The sequence below is a fragment of the Diceros bicornis genome, chromosome 18 (genome assembly GCF_020826845.1).
Source record: "Diceros bicornis minor isolate mBicDic1 chromosome 18, mDicBic1.mat.cur, whole genome shotgun sequence".
NCBI classification, from domain to species: domain Eukaryota; kingdom Metazoa; phylum Chordata; class Mammalia; order Perissodactyla; family Rhinocerotidae; genus Diceros; species Diceros bicornis.
The window spans coordinates 35,866,544-35,885,239 of record NC_080757.1 but is presented as its reverse complement, the minus strand read 5'-3'; the positions used below and the strand labels follow the sequence as shown (position 1 = coordinate 35,885,239).

At 55.8% G+C, this 18,696-nt stretch overlaps 3 protein-coding genes across 8 annotated transcripts in view; 2 read left to right on the top strand and 1 right to left on the bottom strand.

Annotated features, from left to right (window-relative positions):
• Positions 1–10,297, top strand: part of ACSF2 (acyl-CoA synthetase family member 2) — a 35,116-nt gene extending 24,819 nt beyond the window's left edge. For all 3 annotated transcript variants that reach the window (XM_058560695.1, XM_058560694.1, XM_058560693.1), the window contains 8 exons: positions 153–244; positions 530–606; positions 7,010–7,117; positions 8,324–8,475; positions 9,343–9,484; positions 9,571–9,681; positions 9,819–9,887; positions 10,164–10,297. In XM_058560695.1, the coding sequence (XP_058416678.1) occupies positions 153–244; positions 530–606; positions 7,010–7,117; positions 8,324–8,475; positions 9,343–9,484; positions 9,571–9,681; positions 9,819–9,887; positions 10,164–10,214 (802 nt within the window). In that variant the 3' untranslated portion in view covers positions 10,215–10,297. The remainder of the gene's footprint in view (positions 1–152; positions 245–529; positions 607–7,009; positions 7,118–8,323; positions 8,476–9,342; positions 9,485–9,570; positions 9,682–9,818; positions 9,888–10,163) is intronic.
• On the bottom strand, positions 814–4,973 carry CHAD (chondroadherin). Its single transcript, XM_058560713.1, has 4 exons — positions 4,033–4,973; positions 2,018–2,181; positions 1,609–1,754; positions 814–1,338 (listed from the first exon to the last, which is right to left on the bottom strand). Exons 1-3 carry the CDS (start codon positions 4,804–4,806, stop codon positions 1,613–1,615), a joined length of 1,080 nt encoding a protein of 359 aa, XP_058416696.1. The 5' UTR covers positions 4,807–4,973; the 3' UTR covers positions 814–1,338; positions 1,609–1,612.
• Positions 10,298–10,373: 76 nt separating the features above from the next.
• On the top strand, positions 10,374–18,343 carry RSAD1 (radical S-adenosyl methionine domain containing 1). 4 transcript variants are annotated; one of them, XM_058560704.1, is made up of 10 exons: positions 10,374–12,062; positions 12,478–12,611; positions 12,728–12,932; positions 15,322–15,459; positions 15,565–15,687; positions 15,881–15,944; positions 16,371–16,518; positions 16,724–16,778; positions 17,692–17,795; positions 17,980–18,343. In XM_058560704.1, exons 1-10 carry the CDS (start codon positions 11,928–11,930, stop codon positions 18,095–18,097), a joined length of 1,224 nt encoding a protein of 407 aa, XP_058416687.1. In that variant the 5' UTR covers positions 10,374–11,927; the 3' UTR covers positions 18,098–18,343. The 4 variants fall into 4 exon arrangements, 3 of the variants coding, with proteins under 3 accessions (XP_058416687.1, XP_058416686.1, XP_058416685.1); XM_058560703.1 differs by having other exon boundaries at positions 15,529–15,687; XM_058560702.1 differs by having other exon boundaries at positions 15,322–15,687.
• Positions 18,344–18,696: the final 353 nt, after the last annotated feature.

Below are 18,696 nucleotides of genomic sequence, written 5' to 3'. Positions count from 1 at the left end.
CCAGTTCCTGCCTCCATAGAGCCTCTCCTGCCTGTTCCCCCCAGTTACAGCCTTGGCCCTGAGTGCAGCTTCAGGCTGGGGTGGGGGAGAAGAAGGAGTTCCCTTCCACTTCCAAGCCTGATTTTGAGATGTGCCCCCCCGCCCCCATACAGAAGCTCCTTCCTGTATGGCACTCCCACAATGTTCGTGGACATTCTGAACCAGCCAGACTTCTCCAGTTACGACATCTCGACCATGTGTGGAGGTGGGATGGGGCCAAGGGTGGCCAGGCCAGGATTGGCCCTCGTGAGCTAGATATGCACCCAATCTTTTAGTCAGGGGGCAAAAAGGTCACTGTAGAAACATGGGTGGGAGGGAGGCAAATCCCCAGTGTCCCTGGACTCCAGCCCATGGCCAGCTGCCAGGTGTAGAAACAGGTCCCGGGTCAGGGGAGAGAAGGGAATGTTCTTCCCTAGAAAGAGCTGTAAGTGAAGGGGGGCCACTGGGCCTGGAGAAGGGGGGAGCTGTGTCAGCTCTCTCTCTGCTTCAGGTGTGATCGCTGGGTCCCCTGCACCCCCAGAGCTGATCCGAGCTATCATCAACAAGCTGAACATGAAGGAGCTGGTGGTGAGTGGAGGCCAGGGCTCGGGGCTGTGGGCGGGGGGCAGGCCAGGCCTGGGGTGAGGACAGGCTGACTGGAGTGGGGATGAGCCCAGGCAAGATCTCCAAGGAAGACCCTCTTAGCCGGCCCTCATTCCAGAAAGCAGATGTGAGAAAATGCAGTCTGACCTCTTCAGCAGCTGGCGAGTCATGGAGATAGGGGACAAGGGAGTAAATATTATACATACATAAATTTATATTTATAGACATCTGGGGAAGAAACGCAGCATGGGAGGCTATGCAGCAAAGCACTGGTGTGCTGCTAGAGTGTCCTGGCAGGTGGGGGCTGGTGGAGTTGGGGTATGAGCTTAAGACCCTTTCTGGAAGCAAGGGGTGGGGCAAGGATCTGATGTTTGTTTCCAAATAGCGGGGAAAGGGGGGCAGAGGGAAGGAGGATTCTGGAGGGGTGGCCATCCTGATGACCACTCTGTTCTGGTTCTGAAGGACTTGGGGGTCTCAGCAACAGCTTCTCTAAGAGGAGCCATGGTGGTGGGGCCAGGTGTGATGGAGCTCTCACCATCAGGTGGAGCTGAGTTCATGCTGGAGTGCCGGAGTCCCCCTGCCAGGATATGCGTAGGTGTGGACAGCTCTGTGCATCAGCAGAGGCTGTAGGGAGGAGGTGTGGGTCAGAGGTGGGAGGGTCAGTAGTTTCTCCAGCAGAAGGCAGAGGCCAGTCACCAGGACTGGCTGGATCAGGACCTGTGGTGAGGCAAGGATCGGTGTCAGGACTTCAGCAACTCAGATGATCGGTGTCAGGACTTCAACAACCCAGCAATGCTTGGAGAGAATGGTGGGAGTCCTGGGCAGTATCATTTTCTCCCTCAGAGGGAAGTCCCAGTCCTCCCCTCCTCTCCCTGCAAAAATAGAGGGTCTACATGCCTCTCTGTGGGGAGGGAGTATCCTGGGACACCCTCCTCACTTGCCAGAATCTCCAGAGGGGAATGGGGGACCTGCCCACCCAGCCCCCACCTGTTTAATGGCGGCCAGCTTTCTTGGACCTCTTAGTGGGGAACTTGCAGCCGCGGAAGGCGTCCGTGTCACGAATGTGCTGGCCCCTGAACTTGGCGGGCGAGGCGCAAGTGGCATCAGGGCGGGAAGTCTTAGCTTCCAGCCACCTGTAGAGACAGAGAGTTGCTGGGGTTGGGGAAGAGACGTGGGAGCGCTGGGGGATGGGACAGTGAGCCCTGGGCCAGGATCAATGTGGCTCCAGAATAGTCTGGAACCGACATCTTCATTTTACAAATGGGGAAGCTCCCAGGACACACCCATTAGGTAGCAGATCTAGGACATATGCCCACGATATCTTAGCGCAGGACTAGTGTGTCTCCACTCCATCACATAAGGGTGGATTCTAGGGGTGGCATGGGGATGCTCTCACCTCCGGAGGCTCCGAAGCTGGCAAGTACACTTCCAGGGGTTGTTGGTGAGGGTGAGGGTCTCCAGGCTGTCAAAGGGGAAGTTGGAGGGCAGCTGGTTCAGGCGGTTGTTCTCCAGATGGACGTGTTTCAGTGTGGTCACACCCAGGAAGGCACCGTCGGAGAACTGGGGAGCAAGGTGGACATGACTGAGCACCCCAGCCTCTCCCGGCTCTATGGCTCAAGAGGGGCAGAGTCCTTCCCTGGACATAAGCAGTGGACACTGAGGAGTTCCACAGTGTGACTAAGTTGTCTCAGATGATCTAATCCATACAACCACCTTTTGAGACAGGTAGTGTTATTTCCAAAATGCAGACGGGAAAAAAAAGTTAAGTCCATTTCCCAGGGTCACACTAGCAAGTAAACAGTAGCTGCAGGGACACACCCAGCTCCTCTTCCCCTGGCACCATGCTCCCTGCACAAACACTGGGACTGAAGTGGCAGCCAGGGTTTGGCCCCAACGACCCAAGCTGGCACACAGTGAAGTTGGTCAGTGTTTGGTGGGATGGGAAGTGGGCCCAGGCTCCCCACAGACCCTCGGTCCTGGGACTTCCCCCAGCTCTGTCCTCACTGCTCCCTCACTGCCTGCCAGACACTATTTGTGGAGCCTCCTTGGTGGAGCCTTTGGCCAGGTTGCGTGGCTACAGAGGAAATGTTCTATTGGTGCCCACCTCTTGGCCCAAGTGTCACAGTTCCTGCCTGGCCTCCCTGCCCCAGATCAGCCCATGCTTCCCAATGAAGAGCCACACTGGCACTGGTGGGCCACAAGGGACTCTGACTTCAGCTGAGGAGGGGCCAGGGCTGAAGAAGGGCAGGCTCAGGTGGGCTCCATCCACCCAGACAAAGGTTGGCGGCCATCCAGGTATGATTCTGCCCTCATCTCCATGCCTGTGGCTCAGGGAGGGGTGTGAAGTTCTCTGGTAACCGGACTGTTCTGATGACCTGGCTCCTCCACCTTGCCCTGGTCCCCGCCCAAACCTCCTGGCTGAAGCCCCTGTACCAGAGAGATTTTCCAGTCCCAAGGAGGGATTCTGCCCTGACTCAAGGCAGCCCCACCTGGCCAGGTGCTGGGCATCACAGGGGAGGAAGGACTGAGCAAGGATGCAGCCAAGAGATGGGTCCGGCGACTGGGGTGGGCAAAGGGCAGTCAGTGGTCTGGAGCACAGTGAGGCACAGCCAGTCTTCCCTGTGGGGAGATATCTGGAGTCCTGTGCCAAAGATTGCCAATGGTGCATGGCTCTTTGCCCCTTCACAGAGCCCATGGGTGCCATGCCTGCAACCTGGGGGAGCCCCTGGTCCCTGGTCCCCACTCAGTTGAAATGGACCTGATAATGCAGTGGAGTGTGAGTGTGTGTGTGTGTGTGTGTGTGTATGTGGACTTGCTGGGGCGGGGGGGGGGGGCATCCACCAGGGCCTCTGGGGGGTGTAGAGGAGGTCTTCCTTAGGTATTTGCTCCCCCCTCACTCCCAGCCCCCCACCCCACCTTAGCACACATGCACACCCCCACCAGGAACAGGGTCTCTTTGTGGGCCTGATTCACCCAGCTCCTCTGGAAGGCTCCTCAATAAACAAACCTTCCTTTATGGAGTGGTAGGTTGACTGGAGACAGGAAAAACACAGCAGAGGAGGGGCGGAAGGCCCAACAGGAAGAGGTGGCTGCTGCCCACAGCGGGGGGGTTTGGGAGCACCGGAGATGCCTCCTAGGGGCCATTGGTGGGTCCAGGGCAGCCCCAGCTCGGTTTATAAGTAGGAATCCTAGGAAGGCAGTGGCTGAGACAAGGGACAGGGGCAGCAGGGCAGGACTTAGGGTGGGGATGTGATATGAGGGACAGAGGTGGCAGAACTCACCCTGGAGACAGCCAGAGAGAGAGAGGCAATTTTAGGGGAGAGGGGATGGTGCTCCGCTGTGGCCCTGGATGCCTGGGCCTCCAGGCAGAGAAGAAGGAGCCAGAGCAGAGCTCTGCAGCCAGGAACTCACCTTCTCCAGGTTGGTGTTGTCCAGCCAGAGGGTCTCCAGGTATCTGCCGAAAGACTGGAAGGCATTGTCGGGAATGCTTTTCAGGGGGTTATGGGACAGCTTCAACTCCTCCACCACCCGCAGCTTGCTCAGAGCGGCCGAGGGGTAGCTGGACAGCTGGTTCCTGTCCAGGTGGAACTTGGCAAGGTTCTCCACGTCGTCCAGAGCGCCGGGCTGCAGGGAACTGAGTGCGTTTTCAGACAGGTAGAGCCAGCGCAGGTCCTTGGCGCCCTGGAAGGCGCCTGCGCGCAGCTCGCGGATCTTGTTGTTGTTGAGCTGCAGGATGAAGAGGTTGACCAGCGGGGAGAGCAGCCCCCGGGGCAGCTCGGTCACCTTGTTGTGGTCCAGGTAGAGGTAGGTGAGCTCGGTCAGGTCATCGAAGGCGCCGGCGCGCAGCACGCGGATGTCGTTGTGGGACAGGTACAGGTAGATGAGCTGCTTGAGGCCACGGAAGGCCCCGGCGGCCACCTCGCGGATCTGGCAGTGCTGCAGGTGCAGCGACACCAGGTTCGGCATGGCACGGAATGAGTTGGCAGCCAGCACCGGGAAGTTGTTGCGCTGTAGGTTGAGCAGCTTAGTCTTCTCTGACACCTTGGGGATCTTCTGCAGCCCCACCTTGTCGCAGATGACATGCTGCAGGTCGCCGTGGCAGTGGCAGTTCTGGGGGCAGGCGGCCAGCGCCGGCAGCAGACCGGCCAGAAGGCCGAGGCTGAGCAAGAGCATCGGGCGGGCCATGGCCGGGACGCCAGGGGCCGGGGCCACGGGCAGCGGCGGCGGCGACGGCGACGGGGCGCGGGCGGCGGCAAGTCCTCGGCGCTCGGGTCTCCTGCCCTATTTATACGGTGGCCCTGACCGCAGCCGGCAGCCAGAGCCAGCTCCTACGTGGAGCATCGAGGCCACCGGGCTTAACTCCCTCCCGCCCAGAGATGCGCCCCCGCCCTCGACGGGGAGGGGGGCGGGGCCCTTCCCCCAGGGGGCGACCCTGCAGGTTGGGACCATGGCCCCCAACCTCGTCCTCCAGCCCCGGCTCCCTTCCTCCCTGCTCTCAGATCCTGCTTCTCTCCCCGCCCCCCCACCTCCTTTCCTCGCGCTTTTCGCGGGGGGAGGCGGGGAGGGATGGGGGTGTCTAGAGCCCCGAGTTTACACCGGAGAGAGGGAGGCGTTCCCTGAACTTATTTGTTTGCTCAAGTTTGAGCGTCCACGACACCCCCAGACATACTGGGCCGGGAGCCCTGGGCCCGGGGAGGGAGGAAGCGGGCCGGGACAGCCGGACGCGAGTCTCGCCGCGGTCGGCCGGCCGGCGGCGCTTTAATGGGGCTCTTGTGCGGCACCGGCCGAGCGTAAGAGCCGCTCTGTCACCGGGCTCCCCCTGCCGGCCGGACGCGCAGCCAGCACCACGGAGACTGGCCTCTGGCCGCTCTCTCCCAGCCCTGGGCTTGAGCTTCTGTCCCCTGCAGCCACTGTCCCCTTTCTCCACGGCTGAGGGCTAACCAGAAAGTGGGAACTGAGGGTGGGGGTGGGGGTGACCCATAGGACTCGCAAACACACCTGAAGACCACAGGCATGGAGTCAGGGCAACTGAACAAGCACAGTCGCACCACTTCCCCCCGCTTAATCTCCCTAAAATATCCCCATCTCCTCACCCCCACCCCAGTGGTCAGGACTTGCCCCTGAGGGGTCTCTCAGGGTGGCGGCCAGAGTGGCGCCAAGGTGTACTTGGCAGAGGCCACACATGGGCAGTGGCCCCAGGACTATGAGGGCGGGTGAGGGGGGCACAGTCCTGGCTACAAGGGACCAGCTCTGGACAACTCAGGCTGCCAGACCCTCGGTCCTGTGGGCAGCCCTGCCCCAGCTGACCAGGTATCTGCTTGTCCACTTGCCAGCCACGGTGTCCGGATTCCTGTGGAAAGGGGAGGGTGGGCAGGCAAGGTCTCAGCTCTGGCCCAGCGTGAGCTCTGGGCTGCCTGGTAGGGGTTGTTGTCTGTGTTGGAGCGTGGGGGGAGGAAGGGACCTCAGATCTTGCCAGACCCCAGCTGTGCCTGAGCCAGGCCAGCTAACACGGAGGATGTTGGGAGTGAGGTGGGGGTGGAGGACAGACAAAGTTCTGGTGTCTTTGCTGGCGGGAAGGAATCTAGAATACAGGGTAGCTAGCCCCTCTCCTAAGCCCCTTTCACCCATTGCCTCTAGATGGGGGTCATAGTTGGCCCAGAACATTCCCTGATGGTATTTAGGCTCCTCCAAGGCTGGCTTCTGGTTTTCTGTTACTCAGGATGTTCCAACCGCTAGAAGTGTGGGGAGGTGGGGTTGCCACTGGCTTTTTAAATCCTTGCTTTGACTGTATTTTTATTTTGATGGAAATAAATTTACAGGAAAGTCCCCAGAGCTTGGGGGGTACCCACTGCAAGGCCAGGCACTTGTCCCGAGTTTTGGGTGGGTGGGGCAGGATAGGAGTGAGTGAGTGGGTGGGTGGGTGGGTGGGTGTGTCTGTACAGCTTCCAGGTGGGCCAAGGCAGGCTGGCTTTCTCATCAAGTTTATGGGACCTTTGGCTTGGAAGGGAGGGGCAGGGGATGTTGTGGCCTGAAATCAGGAAGAGGAGGAGGGTGCTGAGGCAGCCTGGGGATGAGAGAGAGAAGGCTGGGGCATTGGTAACGCTGGGAGCCACAGGCTCAGCATGTGGCTGCTCCAGGGAAGCAGGGAGACTGAGAGCCCTGAGTAGAAGAGAATGGCTTCCCTGCTCTCAGTTTATTTCAGACCTGTGGCCCCGGCTGGTTGAGCTAGTCTGCTCACTGTCCCTACACCTCTGCCTCCTGACCTCCTGCCTCCTGATTCAGCTACCTTCCACTTTCCCCTGACTTCTTTCCCATTCCCCCAGGGGAGCTTGCCCCATCCCTCTGCAGTCCCTGCGCTCCCTCCAAACACGCTTTCCGGACCCTCTAGGTGGCTTATGGAACCACAGAGAACAGTCCCGTGACCTTCATGAACTTCGCTGAGGACACTGTGGAGCAGAAGGCAGAAAGTGTGGGCAGAGTTATGCCTCACACAGAGGTGAGCCCAGACCAAGACCCCCAGACCCCACCTCCCACCAGTCAACTGGGGTGCACCCCCTAGGACGTTTATTGCTTTCAATTGAAGATCCAAACAGCTCGCTCTAGATGCTGAGAGCCCCACCGCAGCAGGGTCTTCCTTGGCCTGGGGCTTTCTCTGTGGACTGAGGCCAGAAAGGGGGAAGAGCTGGAGCAGCGGCCTTGAGCCGCCGCCAGCTGAACTTCTCCGCAGTCTGCCTTCCTGTCTGAGGTGTGTTTTTGCCAAGCCCCACTGTCTGTTTCAGGGCAGCCAGGACAGCCTCAAAGAGGAGCCAGAGCACAGAGATTTTTCCTACACAGCTCTTTCTCTCTCATAGCCCCCATCCACCTCTCACTTCAGCAAAGTTCCTCTTTTGCTTGGCGTAAACAATTTCCCAAGCAGCCTATCCCTTTGGGGGTCCCTTGCACCTTGAAGGCTGACCCAGAGCATCCCTTACTCTCAAATTCCCAGCCGTGACTCCTTTCCTGCTCCAACACAGGTGTTTTATGACAGCGCACACCTGGTTTCCCTGCGCCTTGTGCCCTGGGCCCTCCAGGGTCACTGCCACTATGCCCAAGCAGCTGCTTCCCTGGGGGCTAACTGCTATCCTGCCCTCCTCCCTGGAGGAAGTGTGCAGTGATGTTAGCCCCCTCCCCTGTGTCTGCCACTCAGTGACAAGCGTAGTTCTCCCCATTTCACAGATGCAGACACTGAGGCACACAGGCTAAGCTTTCCTTGCACGTTGGCTATGGCTCATTTGTCTGCTAGGCTTTCAGAGTGCCTCTCTGCCACCTCTCTCATTCACATGACCCTGCCATGCCACTCTCTTTGGCTTCTTTATTTGCTGCTTAGCGGAAAGTAAGAGGAGACCCCCCTTCCTTCTGCACAGTTTATAATTCTTCAGCTGGCCTAGCCTTCCATGGGCCCTCCTCTCTGTGGCAGCTCCTGCCCACTCCATTTCCTCAGCTCCTCCTGGCCTGGGCCTAGACTGTTCTTTCATGCCCAGCTCAGGTTTCTGACTGGTGATGGATCTACTCCAGCTTTGTCTCTCTTCCCTGGATTGAAATGGGCAGAGCCAAGGGGCCTCATTACCAGGGGGAGGGAAGGCAAAGCTCTCCCCATTTCCGAGGGCCCCCCATCCTGAAGTGAGAGGACGGGAGGCCCCAGCCTGAAGCTACCCGGTCCCAGGCCCAGATCGTGAGCACAGAGACGGGGACACTGACAAAACTGAACACACCCGGAGAGCTATGGATCCGAGGGTACTGCGTCATGCTGGGCTACTGGGGTGATCCCCAGAAGACTGAGGAAGCAGTCGGACAGGACAAGTGGTATCGGACAGGGTGAGGAGGCAGGGCGGGGCGGAGGGCTTGGCTGCCGAGGGGAGGCGGGGCCTGAGGCTGAGCTGGGAACGTTAAACATTAAAACTAGAACATTAAACTTGAACAGGGAGAACATGCGTGTCAAGATGGCCCCTCACATCTTGGAGACTTAATTTCTAAAATATGTAAAATGGGGATGGTCATGCTCTCCGCACAGGGCTCCCGGAAGGATCATAGGGCTCCTGGAAGGATCAAATCCCACAGTACAGATAAGAGCGCCCAGGACGGTGCACTAGACGCGTGTCTGCAAACTCTGAGCCAAGATTCACTCATTTGTTAGTTGAACAAATTCTTATTGTGCACCTCCCAGATGCCAGCACTATTCTGGACACCGTTGGTCCAGTGGAAGGCAAGATGAGAACGGTCCTGCTCTCACTTCCCACATGTCTGGTGGAGGGAGACAGATACAAACAAGATAATTTCAGACATTGATAAACACCATGAAGAAAGTAAAATGGGTCATAGGAGAGAAAGTGGCTGTGGTGGGGAGGGGAGCTTCTCATAGATTGGGTGGTCAGAGAATGCCTCTTTAAGGTGGAAGCATTTGAGCTGAGACCTGAATAGTAAAAAAGAAGCTAGCCATGATAAGTATATGTATAGATATGTTGAGAGAGAGAAAGAATATGTTATAGGTATTGGTGTTTTTGATTTTGTCTGTCTCCTCTGCTAGACTATAAGTTCTAGGGAATGTCTTGTTCATGCTGTATCCCCCAGAGTCTAGAGCAGTGCAAGACACAGAGTAGGTACTCAATAAATGTTTGATGAGTGAGCGAGCCAGCCAGCCAGATGAGGCAGAGGTGGGAGGCCATTCCTGGACTTTCCTTGCAGAGACATCGCCACGATGAACGAGCAGGGCTTCTGCAAGATCGTGGGCCGCTCCAAGGATATGATCATCCGGGGCGGTGAGAACATCTACCCTGCGGAGCTCGAGGATTTCTTTCACACACACCCGCAGGTGCAGGAAGTACAGGTGAGGCACCCAGCCCAGATGAGAGCCCAGGAGCAGGAAACACGGATGGGGATGGTGAGCTCTGACATCTGTCTCTGACTCTGAAGGTGGTGGGAGTGAAGGACAAGCGGTTGGGAGAAGAAATCTGTGCCTGCATTCGGCTGAAGAAGGGGGAGAAGACCACGCCGGAGGAGATCAGGGCTTTCTGCAAGGGGAAGGTGGGAGCCTCAACCCACTCAAGCCGATGTTGCTCACTTCTTCAACCCCCTCTCCCTGCCAACCAGCCAGCCCACTGTTCCCTACCCCCAACCCTACGACCCACTCAGCCTCACGCTTATCTCCCTCTGGTCTGCAGATCGCCCACTTCAAGATTCCCCGCTACATCGTGTTTGTCACAGAGTACCCCCTCACCGTCTCAGGAAAGGTGTGTAAGGTGGAGGAGACTAGGGAGCGGCAGGGCAGCCTGGGTCCCCAGGTGCAGAAGGCCAGGTGGCCCCACCTATGCCTTCCTCAGAGATGGGCAAGAGTCTGTCGAGAGGCTGGCAGTAGGGTGACCAACTAGTCACCTCATCCTAGTTTGCCCCAAACTTTCCTGGCCTTAGCTAAAGAAGCTCCTCCGTCCCAGGCAAACCAAAACAGTTGGTCACCCTAGCTGGCGGAGGCCCCAAGCCTGGCTCTCACTCCGTTCTCTTTCCTCTAGATCCAGAAATTCAAACTTCGAGAGCAGATGGAACAACATCTAAACCTGTGAACCTCCCAGGCCCTCCCTGCTCTTCCCCCACATTCCCCTTGTCCGTCCTTGTGATTTGGCATAAAGAGCTTCTGTTTTCTTTGGCTGGTCTCTTGCTGACATGCTCTTCTGGCAGCTTCTATGGGATGGAGAAAGGGAGAGACCGAAGGGAAACTAGCACTTTTAGACCTCCTGTTCCTTGTCCACGATGGCCCTAAGTGCTCTGGCATGCATTATCTGCTTACTTTAATCCTCATTCGATCCCTTTGAGATACCAACCCAATTTTTTTTAAGGCTATATTCATTTATTCATTTCTTTTTCACATTGTTGTCAGATTAGTCCCTCAAGAAGTATTATTTTTTATACATATACAACAGCTTTATTAAGATATAATCCACCCATTTAAAGTGTCTGATTCAATGGTTTTTAGTATATCCACAGATATGTGCCAGCATCACCAAAGTCAATTTTAAACATTTTCATCACCTTAAAAAGAAATTCCATACTCGTTAGCTATGATCCCACATCCCCCTATTCCCCTATCCATCCCCCCTCAGCCAACTCAATTTTGATTTTTTGTTTAAATTGATGAACCTGGGGCTTCCCTGGTGGGCAGGGCCAGATCAAGCAGGCTGTAGCTTGACCCAAGAAATAAAAACACCTGGGCTCCAAAAGACACATATGTTTCCAGTCCAGAAACAGAAACTTTGCCCCTGCTTGCAGTCCTTACCTCCCGGGGTGTCTGCCTCCTCTTTACTTTTGAGAAAATGAACATAAGTTTAGGATACTCTCAGTGCCAGGCACCATGCTAGGTGCTTTCGTATACATTTTCTCTTGCAATCTTCCCAACAACCCTATCAAGTAGGCATTAGCCCCATTTCACAAATGGTGAAACTGAAACTGAGAGAGGTTCAGAGTCTTGCCCAGGGCTACACAGCTGGAATTAGAACCCAGGTGTCTGACGCTGAAGCCCATGATCTTTCCACTTCATGGGACAGTTCGCCAGGTGCCTGCTTTCACAATCCCTCACCTGCACCCTGTCTCTCCCACATACACCATCTCTGACTCGCCTACCCGCAGGGGCCCAGGTTGGCCTGACCCAGGAGATGACAGCTACTCTCCTGGCCAAGCCGGTTCCCCCTGGGTTTTCTCTTCCTTCAACATCCAGCCCAAGTGCCCTCTCCTCCCCGACTGACTCCACGGCCCTGTAACAGACCGCCTCACAGCACGGAGCACACTGGCCTGGTATTCAGAGGTGCTGAATTAATATCTGTTGCCTGTTGTCTCTCGTTGGTTTGCCTCTCTCCTGTCTTATGCACCGGTACTGCGGCCTGCTCTTATGCATCTAGATGTCCCCAGCCTCCAGCTCTGAGCCAGGCACATAAAATGAAGGAACTGATGGAACAAACTAAGAGTTCCTGGATGGGTCAGGCAACTCGCCCCAGAACAGGGTGCCAAAACGCGGGCAGCTCAGCCCACAACCTTCTCCAGGCCGGCAAAGAAAGGACGGACAGGCGCCTGCGGCGAGCGCATCACTGCCCAGCAGGTGGCGCCCAGACCCGAGGCCCCGGGCCCTCCCGGCGCGTCATCGGACGCGGCGCGCGCTCACGCAGCCCCTTCTTCCGCCGGGGCGGCCCGCTGGGCCTAGCTCTGCGAACTCGTGTGCGCCCTGGGCGCATCTCGGGCTCGGATCTGGCCTCGCGCACCGGCCGTCCCCCGCCGCAGTGGGCGTCATGGCGCTCCCTGGGGCCCGGGCTCGAAGCTGGGCGGCAGCAGCCAGAATGGCCCAGAGGCGCCGCCACGCGCAGGGTGCGGGCGAATCCCCGAGTCTGGCGCCCCGGAGCCAGCGCGCGGCGCTATATGTTCACGTGAGTGGAAGGGGGAGGTGGAGCTCGCGGGGCGTGGCCGCGGGGGTCCGGAGCCCACGTGGCGACTTGTCACGCATGAGCCCACCTGCCGACTTTCCTCGCCCCCAGAGGAGGTCTGGGATGAGACCTGGTGCCCTGGCCGGGAAATGTCTTGGTCCGGAGACCTGAGGTCTCTGGTGCTCACCAGCTCTGTGACCTTGACCAAGTGATTTCCCTTCTGAAGCTGTTTTCTCATATTGAAGTGGGCGTAATAATCCCAGTCCCACCTGCTTTGGGGAGTTGTGTGGCTTAGATGACGTAGCTAGCCACTGTTGACAGACCTCGGAATGGGGACCGGGATTTGGGCGACTGAACCCTGGAAGTGGCCAAGGCCGCCCCGGTCACCTCTCCCTGTTCATGCACTCCCTGCCCCCAGTGGCCGTACTGCGAGAAGCGCTGCTCTTACTGCAACTTCAACAAGTACATCCCCCGCGGCGTGGAGGAGGCCGCTATGCGGAGCTGTCTGGTGACCGAGGCTCAGACGTTGCTGCGGCTCAGCGGGGTGCGGCGGTGGGTACTGGGGGCTGTAGGCGGGTGTTGGGAGTTATTTGGGGGGGTGGATAGGACAGATGCAGGCATCCCAGAGAGTGCCTGCAGGTCTCATCTTCTCTATCCTCTTTTCCCAGGGTGGAGTCTGTGTTCTTTGGTGGGGGCACCCCCAGTCTGGCCAGTCCCCGCACTGTGGCTGCTGTCCTGGAGGCAGTGGCACAGGCAACCTGCCTGCCAGCAGACTCCGAAGTCACATTGGAGGTCAACCCCACTTCGGCCCCAGGCTCCAGGCTGGCAGCATTCGGGGCAGCAGGAGTCAACAGGTTGTCCATTGGCCTCCAGGTAACCCATCTTACCCAGCCCATCCCAGGGCACCCAGGCATTCAGTGCTGTCTCTCCTCTGGTCACATTCGTTTATTAGGCAAACGTTTATTGACCTCCTTCTGGGTGCCAAGGCCCAGTAGGTACTGAAAAGTGTATGGTGACACTTGTGTAACTTCCTAACTGTCTGCTTCTGTGCTGGACCAAAGCTCTCTGAGGCGGGGATCATGCATGCCTTTTTGTACAGCACAGCATTCCAAGCACCCACCACAGTGCCTGGCACATAGGAGATGCTCAAAAGAGATTTGTTACATGGTTGGAAACACAGGAGGAAGCAAACAGGTGGTCAGACCGTTGCAGCATGGAAAAAAAGATCTCTATAAAAGACTTTCATAGTACAGCCTGAAGGGCATCTCAGACTGATTAAATCATGGAAACCTCACTGGAGGAGGTGATATTTGAATGAGGATGAGGAGTTCACCAGGGGAGAGGGTGTGGGAGGAAAAGACACAGGATATGGAAGAGCCTTGCATGTTTAGGGGAGCTGTGAGTCATTCCTTGTGACTGGAGAGGCTGGAGACAAGGCTGCAAGGTAGGGCCCAGAGCCATCAGCACCATACTAAGGAGTTTGGGTTTTTGCCTAATGGTAACAGAGGAGCCGTTGAAAGTTTTTAAGTAGGGGAAACATAATCCTCTCAGGGTGACCCCTGGTATTTCCATATCCAGTATTGCTTCTACTTCTAATATGTGTACCACTTACCATGGAGTGGGGTCAGGGCTCTGTCCCAATGGGATATACTGAAAAGGACACATCACTTCTGAGATATTCTAGCACTAAATGCATACATATCTTGAGTCTAATTGTGAGGAAACATCGAGAAAACCTAAATGAAAAGACTTTGTGTGTGTGCTAAGAACAGATAACATGAGATCAACTTTACCCTCTTACTTTTTTTTTCTTTTTGTGAGGAAGATTAGCCCTGAGCTAACATCTGTCGCCAAATCTCCTCTTTTTGCTGAGGAAGATCGGCCCTGGCCTAACATCCAAGCCCATCTTCCTCCACTTTATATGGGATGCCGCCACAGCATGGCTTGACAAGCGGTGCGTCGGTGCGCACCCGGGATCCAAACTCTGGGCCACTGCAGCAAAGTGCGAGCACTTAACCGCTATGCCACCGGGCCGGCTCCCTCTTAACAAATTTTTGCTTTTCCAGTACAGTATTGTTAACTATAAGCACAATGATGTACAGCATATCTCGAGAACTTATTCATTAAGAGACATTTTTGAAAACAACTGGCCTGTACTCTTCAAAAATGTCGTTGTCATGAAAGACAAAGAAAGGCTGAAGATCTAGACTAAAGGAGACTAAAGAGACAATGACAGCTGAGTGCAATCTGTGACCCCTGGTTGGATCCGGGCTTGGGGAGGGAGAGGAATTTACTGCAGTAGACATTGGGACGATTGGCCAAATTTGAATATGACTATGTATTAGATAATGGCGTTGTCTCAATGTTACATTTCCTGTACCCTGTAATTGGATTGTAGTTATGTAAGAGAGTGTCCTTATTCTTAGGATATACACACTTAAGTATATATAGGGGTACAATAGTTAATTACATTTAAATAATCACATTGAGCTAAGTGCTCACTAGCATGTGGCCAGTGGCTACCATATTCTACTAAAATGTTCTGTGTCTGCTCTGACCAGTACAGTACACTGGTACACAGTGTACCAGTACGGTACACTGACCACAGGCCTGTAAGCCCTTGGGATGTGATGATTTAAATTTAATTAACTTTAAATAGCTATATGTGTTAGTGCCTACAGTATTGGACAGTGCAGGTATAGAACATTTCCATCATCGCAGAAAGTTCTTTTGGACAGTGCTGGTCTATAACTTACTCTCGGATGATTCAACAAAATAATTATATGTGTATACGTTCAGAGAGAGACAAAGCAAATGTGGCAAAATGTTAGTTGGTAAATCTAGAGGAACGTGTTTATTGAGCTTTTCTTTCAGTTTTTCTATAAGTTTGAAATGTTTCAAAATTAAAATTAAAGAAGACCGTTGGCTTTGGAGTCAGACAGTCCTAAATTCCAGGTCTGACTTTGCCATTGTATGACCCTGGGCAAGTTTCTTAGCATCTCTGAACCTTAGTATTCTCACGTGTAAAATGGAGCTAATGTTGGAGGGTTTTTAAGGATAAATTAGACACTGCATGAAAATGCTTGGCACGTAGTGACCCTTCAGTGAATGGTACGCTTGGTACTGGCTTGACCATCTGCCTTCCAGCTGCCTGCCATGTCCTGCATTTTCCCCTATATCTGTGTCTACAGTAAGGTCAGTGAAGCATTCCTGTCTCCCTCTAAGCCGGCCCGCATACTTACTCCCGACCCTCTCTCCCCAGTCACTGGATGACACTGAGCTCCGGCTGCTGGGGCGGACACACTCGGCTAGCGATGCTCTGCGCACCCTGGCGGAGGCCCGGCACCTCTTCCCCGGGCGTGTCTCTGTGGACCTGATGCTGGGGCTGCCGGCGCAGCAGGTGGGGCCGTGGCTTGGGCAGCTGCGGGAACTGCTTCGCCACTGTGACGACCACATCTCCCTCTACCAGCTGTCCCTGGAGCGCGGCACCACACTGTTCACCCAGGTGCAGCAGAACGCCCTTCCTGCCCCTGACCCCGAGATTGCTGCTGAGATGTACCAGGAGGGACGGGCAGTCCTTCGGGAGGCTGGCTTCCGCCAGTATGAGGTCTCCAACTTTGCCCGGAATGTGAGTCCTGGGGCTGATGGCTGCAGGTGGGGAATGGGCAAGCTGAGGTGTGACCAGGGAACTGTGGCCCTTCGGGGAGAAGGGTGCTCTTGAGGCCTGAAATGATGGGACCTTCTGACCAGGTGCCCCTTACCTGAGCAGACACCGGGCCCCCCTCTTCATTCTGCACTGACTATTCCCTCCCTCCCCACAGGGGGCGCTCAGTACCCACAATTGGACTTACTGGCAGTGCGGGCAGTACCTTGGCGTTGGGCCTGGTGAGTCCCCTGTGAACCATGAAAGGGATGACTCAGGAGAAGAATGTTATGGCTGTGTGATCTTGGGCCACTTATTAACCTCTCCAAGCCTCTGCTTCCTCATATGTAAAGTGTGGCAGAAAACACTTACTTCATAGAGCCGTTCTGTATATATTTTGAGGTGCTTGATATAGTGCCTGGCACTGTAGTTCTCAATCTTCAACATGTATCCGAATTACCCAGAGGGCTTGTTAAAACCCACATCGTGGGGCCCCACATCCAGCATTTCTGACTGGACGGGGCTGGGGTAGGGCCCGAGAATTTGCATTTCTAGCATATTAGATGCTGTTGGTCCAGGGACCACACTTTGAGAACTACTGATTTAACATCTGGCAAGCACACAGTGTTAGTTGCTATTAAAGAGGGGGTGGTTGTTGATGTTGTCAGGGGCCCATGGGCGATTTATGCCCCAGGGGGCTGGAGGCTACATCCGGGAGGCTCGGATCCAGACCCTGGAGCCTGACAACTGGATGAAGGAAGTGATGCTCTGCGGTCACGGCACCCGGAAGCGTGTCCCCCTGGGCGAGCTGGAGCTGTGAGCATCAGAGGTCACCATGGGTTCCCCTGCGCCCCCAGAACCACCTCAATGTGAACATCTTTGTTTCCTGCCTTGTCCTGCCCCCACCCCGCCCCATACTGCATGATCTTCATAAGGCCCCCGTACACACATTCCAGCATAGGGTTTGAGGAAGGGGAGAGGCACAGGTCTCTCCAGGATCCTTTGGTGGTTTTTCTTTCAGGCTGGAGGAAGTTTTGGCCATGGGGCTACGCACAGACGTGGGGATCACTCACCAAGTAAGGGGTCGAGGGGCTCTGCCACATCACTTCCTTCTAAGTCTTGCAGAATCACTCTCTCTGTCTCTCACTCTTTCTTCTGCACACACACACACACACACACACACCCTGCTCCCCTGCACACCACTTCCTCCTAATCACTCTGTCTCTCACTCTCTCTTCTACACACACACACACACCCCACCCCCCGCTCCCCTGCACACCACTTCCTCCTAATCACTCTGTCTCTCACTCTCTCTTCTACACACACACACACACACACACACACACACACACACACACACACACACAGACACAGACACCCCACTCCCCTAGGGCTAGCAGCTGGATGGTTGGGCTTTAGTCCAGCCAAGGCCTGATGGGCAGAAGCAGTGGGCAGGGTGGTGCAATGGTGAGAACCCTACACCAGGGCTGCGGAGACCCAGGCTCTGGTCCCCATTCTACTGCAACCTTGGGCACACATCCTTTCACCTCTCTGAACCTTAATTTTCTCAGCTTTGTCGGGGAATAGACTAGATTAGGATTTTCAAATGTTTTTAAGCAGCACTGAAATCTCGGATAGGAAGTGCAGCAGATAATTATCGATCAAACTCAGAGCTGCTCTGGATGAAGTCAGGCCGTAAAGGCCTGGCTGGGGCTGGCCATACCCTGACCAGCAGAGAGACTGGGGAGGAGCAGAGGAAGACGTGGCTTGGCTGGGAGCTGGGTTTCGGCCTGAACATGGAGTAGGAGTGGAGATGCCCCTCTCCCTGCTGGCCCTTTGGCCTGGTCCTGATGTGCATGAGTCAGTTGTTGAGGTCCCTGTGCTGGACTGGACCCTCCCTCACCCCACCCCAAGACAGGTGGCCCAGAGTAGCCTCACCAGCTGCCCGCCTTGTGGTCCCTGTCCCTCTGACCCTTCTGGTTTCCCCAGCACTGGCAGCAGTTTGAGCCGCAGCTGACCTTGTGGGACGTGTTTGGAGCGAGCACGGAGGTGAAGGTGCTGCGGGAACAGGGCTTCTTGCTGCTGGATCACAGGTGTGTTGGGGCGGAGGGGGGTGTTAGGAGTCCTGGGGAGCCCTGACCACAGATCCGCAGACCTGGGAGAAGTGAGAAAGACTGACGAGGCGGGGCGTGGGTGCCAGGGCCTTGGCACTGGTGGAGGGTGAGTGTTTACATTGGTAAGGTGACACAGTCACATCCAGGCCTCTCTGTTTTCCAGGGGTCTTCGGTGTTCCTGGGAGGGTCTGGCTATGCTGGACTCTCTGTTGCTGACCCTTCTTCCTCAACTCCAAGAGGCCTGGCAGCAGAGAACTCCCTCCCCTGTGCCAGGAGGATGACCAGATGTTCCTGTATCCCAGGACAATGCCAGGTGGGCTTTGGGGGTTGGGCTCACACTGCAGACATCTCCACTGCCAGATGCAGTCTCAGCTCTGGTCATTGCCCAGCCCTGGCATCCCCAAGGGAATGGCTACAATGAGGTAGATGGAAGGACATTTCTGGTCTGGGAACTGGCATCAAGTCCACTCACCACTGCCAGAGAGGGAGTAATAGTTTCTGCGAGTGCCTCTCATTAGTGGACTCTAAAGCAAATCCTGGCTGGCAAGAGATTCTGAGAAATATAGCTCTTAGGCTTACAGGCCCTACAATACAGGACAGGACACAGACAGGACTTGGTATGCTCATGGACCCATGTGTATATCCAGCACAGTGGCGTAGTGGACTCTGAGAACAGTGAAAAGATCAGCACAAGCCTTGCCTCTTCTCTTTTGGCAACCAGGATACGTTTGGGGTGTCAGGAGCCCCACAGACCCTCCTGAGTCCCCTCCCCCAACCGCTTCCCACTGCAGCCCTTCCCTTGAGAGAGTGAAGGAAGGGGAAGGAGTTCAGGAAAGACCCAGAGCCCAGATTCCCCCCAGCCTTTTACCTGCAGAAATGG

Bases quoted from the DNA above. Each gene is read 5' to 3' on its own strand.
- CHAD (XM_058560713.1), bottom strand. From the start codon at position 4,806: ATGGCCCGCCCGATGCTCTTGCTCAGCCTCGGCCTTCTGGCCGGTCTG. The intron at 2,182-4,032 runs GTGAGTTCCTGG...CTTGCTCCCCAG, and splicing joins ACAACACCAACCTGGAGAAG to TTCTCCGACGGTGCCTTCCT. The intron at 1,755-2,017 runs GTGAGAGCATCC...CTGTCTCTACAG, and splicing joins CAGCTTCGGAGCCTCCGGAG to GTGGCTGGAAGCTAAGACTT.
- RSAD1 (XM_058560702.1), top strand. From the start codon at position 11,928: ATGGCGCTCCCTGGGGCCCGGGCTCGAAGCTGGGCGGCAGCAGCCAGA. The intron at 15,945-16,370 runs GTGAGTCCCCTG...TGATGTTGTCAG, and splicing joins GTACCTTGGCGTTGGGCCTG to GGGCCCATGGGCGATTTATG. The intron at 16,519-16,723 runs GTGAGCATCAGA...TTTTTCTTTCAG, and splicing joins CCCCTGGGCGAGCTGGAGCT to GCTGGAGGAAGTTTTGGCCA.